General features: G+C 35.8%; 1 protein-coding gene across 1 annotated transcript; it reads left to right on the forward strand.

Annotated features, from left to right (window-relative positions):
• Nucleotides 1–1,142: 1,142 nt before the first annotated feature.
• On the forward strand, nucleotides 1,143–5,982 carry HELRODRAFT_116074 (hypothetical protein; the record flags this gene model as incomplete). The annotated part of the gene is made up of 8 exons (XM_009031477.1): nucleotides 1,143–1,458; nucleotides 1,735–1,943; nucleotides 2,401–2,552; nucleotides 2,801–2,872; nucleotides 3,286–3,523; nucleotides 3,704–3,817; nucleotides 4,078–4,211; nucleotides 4,460–5,982. 8 exons carry the CDS (start codon nucleotides 1,143–1,145, stop codon nucleotides 4,515–4,517), a joined length of 1,293 nt encoding a protein of 430 aa, XP_009029725.1. The 3' UTR covers nucleotides 4,518–5,982.
• Between the last annotated feature and the right edge of the window lie 669 nt (nucleotides 5,983–6,651).

Consider the following 6,651-nt stretch of genomic DNA (forward strand, 5'->3'; position numbering starts at 1 on the left):
TTGGATTTTAATTAGTAATAAACGTCAGTTAACGTTGTCGGAAATCATCATTCAAACTGGGGAGGTAGGGTTATTCGAATCATTTCATTAATCTAATATGAAGTGTTTTTAATTTATACGTTTTCTAAGTTTGAATCAGGCTGCGATGGGTTGATTTATTTTTGTTAAAAATTTTTTTTCGTGTTATGGGCCCATCCTTACCATTTAATTTTCGGTATTTTCATTAATTCAAAATCTTTCTTTTTACGTACCCTAACGAAAGAAAGATGGCGCACATGATAGACATGTCGGACATTGAAAATGTGGTGGTCACTAATCGGGTTGGCAGGCAGACGCGAAAGGACACCGTGGCCGCAACGGCTGCTTCAGGTGCTGGTGGCCTGCAGCAGCAGCAACAACACGTGACTAAGCAACCGTTGCAGCAGAGAAATGCTCTGGCCAATCTAGTTAACCATGCCGCCAACACTAAATCTAGAGTTCAACCAAGCCGAGCCGCCAAGCAGCATACTAGATTACTACAGGTAGGGTGAAATATTTTTCTCAATTTTCGTTTATTTTTAACGTAGTATTTTTTTTTTCAAAGAAAAATAATATAAATAAATAATATATAAATAATAATTAATACCAAATCAAATGATATATATATCCATAGTTAAATTTTGAACCAACTTTAGAATACATCTAGAAGCAGTAATCAGGCAAGCGTGGGGCATGTACAACCATCCACCACCTCCTCCTTTGCCTCGATTGTTTCTGGCCGCAACAATGGCAGATTGAGTCTTACAACAGCAGCATCGACAAAATCGACGACAGCATCAACTCGCTCTACCTACAACAACACAATGGTCAACACCAGATCTCGGCAACAAGGACCAACAAAATCAACTTTTGTAATTTATGAGGACTCTCCTGAATCGATCAGAAAACCATCACAGGCTGCTGGGGATAGAGCCACTAAAGCCCTCAAGGCTCTGAACGACAATCACAACAACATCGGAAAAAATGCCACCAGGAACAACAACACTCGAAACAACCTCCTTCGTAACAACAACAGCAACGACAGCGGAGATGACATGGAGGTGTCATACGACAGGCCACCAGCCATTGCAGCTACAGCAACTTCTAATGCATTCATTGCAAACATGCACCGTCATCATCATCTTGTGGCTACTGCAGCGGCTTCCACTACTGCCTCTACTGCTATTAATAACAAGAAATTCAAAGCTTTTGGCGAAATAACCAACATAGTGCAACAACAAAGTAATAACGTTAGCAATAGTAACATCAACGTGGATTTGACTGCCGGTAATAGAGTAACTGCTGCCAACAGCAGAAGTTTTAAATCCAACAACAACGCCAGCAGTATTAGTAATAGTAGTAGTATTGGTAGGAGTCATTATGACATTTATGATGATGATGACGACGACGACGACAATGATATTCCTTCAACGTTTAATGGTGGGTGGGTTGGCTGCTTGATTGATTTGATTACCATTTTTGATTTGCTATTTTATCTCTCTCTCTCTCTCTCTCTCTCTCTCTCTCTCTCTCTCTCTCATTTCCTCTTTCTACCTGTCCATGTATGTGTGTGTGTGTGTGTCACTTGTTTGTTTCTTAATTGAATTTTTTATTGATAGCACAAAATGTTAATTGTTTGATCTGGTAAGTTGGTTGCTGCCCTAGTTAACCACAATAACATAATCTGAAAACCATAAAACAACACCAATCAATCAGATCTCGACATCTCCTTTGAAGGACGACGAATGAGTTCTACGACCATCTTCGAACATCATCAACAGCAGCAGCAGAAACAGCACATCCCTACAGAGGTGGCCGCCAGGCAGCATCGTCGATCCCTAATCAATCAACAAATTGCGTTGTTGGATGTCTATTCCTTGCCAGAATATAGAGATGATATTCTCACCTATGGTAAAGAGGCAGAGGTAAGATGTGGGACCATTGGTGAGAGGGAGTGAGATGTAGAGTCATTGGTGAGGGGGAGTTAGGGTAAGACATTAGTAAGAGGGAGTGAGACATGGAGTCATTGGTGAGGGGGCGTGAGATATTGATTTATTAGTGAGCCGAGAAAAGGGCGGTCTTATTAAAAGTGATTGACAGCTATTGTTAGAAACATGCAGGCATACATACATACACAACTGTAGCACATATTAGCATTAACACAGAGAGAGAGAGAGAGAGAGAGAGAGAGAGAGAGAGAACATCAGCAACATGCAAAAACAATTTTGCAATAAAAATCGACCTAATTTATGACTGCCCCGCTTAAATTACCTTGACCTATTTTACTAATTAACCAATGACTCTCCATATCAAATGACCTATACCTTCACCCATTTAACTAATCAACTCGAATGAACTTCACCTTGTGACCATCTCGTTCAGCAACGGTATATGGCAAAGGCCAATTACATGGAAAGGCAGTCGGACATCAATCACTCGATGAGGTCCATCTTAGTGGACTGGCTGGTCGAAGTTGCAGACGAGTACAAACTGAAGAGGGAGACCTTCTTTCTGGCCGTCAATTATATTGATAGGTTAAGGAATGATTGATTGGATGGGTTTGTTGGTGTGGTGGTAGCTTTGATTGGTTGGTTTGATTTGTTGATTGGCAGATCTGGTTGGTTGGTCTAATTGTTTGACTGACCGGTTGATCTGATTGATTGAATGAATGATTGATTTGTGTTCAGTGCTGTTGAAAAAATGTTTGTATGTTGTGTTATATCTTTGATAATGTTGTGATGATTTCATTCATAGTTAATTTTTTTTTAAATTCAATTTTCAGGTTCTTGTCGATGATGTCAGTTATAAGGTGTCGTCTGCAGTTGTTGGGGGCAGCGGCCATGTTTATTGCTGCGTTAGTTTAGCTTTTTTGTCTGTTCATTTGTTTGCTTGTTCGTTTGTTTGTTTGTTTGTTCGTTCGTTCGTTTGTCTTTGTATTCTTTTCATTCATTTCCGTGGCTGTCCATATATTCATTCAGTCATTGTCAGCCCACATTTAAACATCTGCCAGTCCATGCTTCTGTGAAATAATCCTCTCTCCCATCTAATCATCATTATAAACTCAAACTTCCATGTCGTTTTTTTCACAATATTAGAAACATTTAATTCAAATTTGATTTTCTGCACTTATACTCTCTTTCTCTCTCTCTCTCTCTTTCTATCCGTTTCTCTTGATTAAACGCTGCTTATACTCTCTCTTTTTCTCTTTCTCTATCTCTCTATCTACCTATCCACTACTTCACCTCCTCCACTCTCCCTTAACTCCAGCAAATACGAAGAGATCTATCCGCCCGATGTAGCCGAGTTTGTCTACATAACGGACGATACATACACCATGAAACAAGTCCTCCAGATGGAGCAGGCCATTCTCAAAACTCTCAACTTCTTGGTGGCAGCCCCCACGCCTAACTACTTCTGCTGCGACCTCCTCGACCGATTGGGCGCCTACAAGAAGGGGCCCAATGGCGTCTGTGACGATGGCGGGAGGTGGAATTCCCTGGCTATGGTTTGTGACAGACGTCATCTAGTTCTTTTTTATTTTTTTTTTTGGTACTTCAGTTTTGTTGTTTCATAGCACGCTGATAATGTAGTAGTAGTAGTAGTTGTACGTTAACCTAAATGAATACATTGAATAAGATGAAATATTCTCAAATGTTGTGATAGGTTGGTAATTAATTTAACACAGTACATGCTGGAGACGACCACAGTCTTCGGTGACTGTTTCCTGAAGTTCTCGCCGAGTATGATCTCAACGAGCTGTGTCGCACTTTCCCACTATCTCATCAACATGACTGGATGTGTAAGTTTGTGTGCGCGTGTGTGTGTGTTTCTCTCTCTCTCTCTCTTTATCTGCTTCTCTTTAGTTGTGTGCAAGTTTTTTCTCTAAGTGATGTGTATAAGTATGTTGTCTGTCTGTCTATTTCATTCTAGAGGAATTGTTTCCACACAAAGGTGTGTGTGTGTTTGTGCTGTGAGTAAGTTGTTTTTTGTTTCTGGGAGGTTTTATAATTTGAAATAATTCATCCAATGGTGAATTAAAATTACCTCCCCGCTCGCCAGATGTCAGAGCTATCTAGGATAACAAGCTACACGGTGTTCAGTCTGTCCGAATGCCTAAACTCCATCTTCACCACCCTCCACAACAGTCCCAATGTCCCACAGCAGGCCCTCAGGGTTAAATATAATTCTGAAAAGTTAGTGCTTGGTTTTGTCTGTCTGTGTCTTTGTTTGTTTGTCTGTCTGATTGTTTGCTTGTTTGTTTGTTTTCCTATTTGTTTATCCGTCCCGTCTGATTATTATTTGTTTGTCTCTAATTGTCTGTTTTGTATGTCTGTCTTGTCCTGTCTGTCTTTACTTGTCTGTCTGTACTAATTATAACATTTAACATCAGAATAATATTATTTGAAATTATTTAAGAGTAACATTAAATCAAACCTCTCAGATACCATTTTGTAGCAAGCTTGGAACTCCCAGAAACTTTACCACTTGACCTCTTATAGGATTGAGTGAACGAATGGATGAATGAATGAAAGAATGAATGAATAGAACGAAACTAACAAAAAGACTTGAATGTAAAAATATATGAATGATATGATGAATTTCGACGTCTTCAACGTTGAATATGGTTTATTATCGTTACATGTAATATTTTATTTAGCATGCAATTTTTAATTATTTAAAAATTTTTTGCTAGCAATTAATATGCTATTGGTTGATTGATTAGTTGATTGATTGACTGATTGATTGACTGATTGATTGATTGATTGATTGATTGATAAGTTATTTAACCATTGTAATAAATAAATTAATTAATTAATTAATTAATAACATTACATTTACAAATCCTTCTCTATCTGTCTATTTTTAGTTTACCGTCATCAGGGTCAGTCACCTCATTGCATTAATGTAACTTTTGGGGCTAAAGATTGCAAATAAATTATGTAATTAATTATGTAATTAGCTAGTGTCTTCTTGTGTTATCGTTAATTTAGTTGGCTGATAGTGTTGATGTAATATGTTAATGGATTGTGGAGTTCTATTGATCTCTTGGACCATAGAATTGCACATGTCAGTGTGATGATGTGTGCTTAGGTGGTGACATTAATGCAGTTTACAATGTTAATGTCATTTGGTACGTTAGCTAGTGCGTGGTTTTGATGTAATTTATTTGCAAGGGTTGTATTTAGGATAAGTTATAATGTAATGAATATCTTATAATCTGATAGGATTTCATGTTTTATGATTGGCTGGTAGATTGAGTGACTGACTGACTGATTGATTGATTGATTACGGATTAATAGATAGATACTTTAATTGTCTGGTTGAAACAGTTTCGAAAAATTTATTCCTCACTTAAAAATTCTACCAATAAACCGTTTTCTAAATGGAATCTGGTCAGATTTAATTAGCTCCTCAACGCTTTTATTGTTATCACATTTTTTGGTAGGTTTGTTATTATTTCTTATTATTATTATTATTATTGCCTCCTAAAAAAAAACCTCCTATTGTCTAGGTAGTTTTCTATATATACATATTCGTGTTTGTATGTATTGTATATGTATCTTCACGTACATACAATACAGATTACATGCAAATACACGAATATATATTATGTATATATATATATATATGTGTGTGTGTGTGTATGTAATGCTATAAGGACGATGTTTTATTGATTTTATTATTATTTAGTTTATAGACGGCCAGATTTAACCACCGCGAGAACAGTTTCATATTGTAGATTCTTACCAGATATAACTTGACAATAATTATTATTAATTATTTTTATTTATTATTATTTTTTCATGGTGCTTACTCTCCCTCATAGCTTTTTATTGACAGACAGTTCTCTTGTTATGATATAATTTGTCTCAGGATTGTTTCTATGTGTTTTTTGTCAGTATTGATTGTGTGTATGTGTGTGTAAAAATTCTTCTTAGGAAATTACATGTAAATTGTTACTGTGCTGTTCTTTTTTACTGTCGATCATTCATTTGTTTATTTATGTATTTTTCTGATTCACTCAATCATTCTTGCAATTCATTCATTGATCTATTTCAATCAATCAGTCGTTCATTTTATTTTTATATATACGTTCGTTCTTTTATTTTTATTCCTTTTTTGTCATTCATTCATTCATCTATAGCTATGGCATGCATTTTATAATATGAAATTTATATATATATACTTTAAAATAGTGTATATATAATGTATTTACAATTTAGCATTTTATATATGTATCTAATGGTTTTTGATTGATTGGTTGAATGGTTAATCTGTTGGTTGGTTGGTTGGTTTGGTTAGTTGATTGAAGAATTCATTCGTTGAATATAGCATACTTGCCTACTTAGTAGTAATAGTTTTCATAAATAATAAATTTTTGATTTTATTTTTTCTAGTGTGTGTGTGTGTGTGTGTGTGTGTGTGTTAGAATAATTATCGTTATACTGGAATAGTAAACTACATTTATAATTGATAATTGTAAGAATGCTGATCGTAGGATAGGATTTGCTCCAACATTTTTTATTCATTCGTTAATAAAGCAAATAAATGAAAAAAATATGACATATAGATGATGATAATAAAGTAATATTATTAATGATAATTAATTATAGCCAGAATTTTTAAAGGGGA

The sequence above is a fragment of the Helobdella robusta genome (assembly GCF_000326865.2).
Source record: "Helobdella robusta unplaced genomic scaffold HELROscaffold_74, whole genome shotgun sequence".
Classification (NCBI taxonomy): Eukaryota; Metazoa; Annelida; class Clitellata; order Rhynchobdellida; family Glossiphoniidae; genus Helobdella; species Helobdella robusta.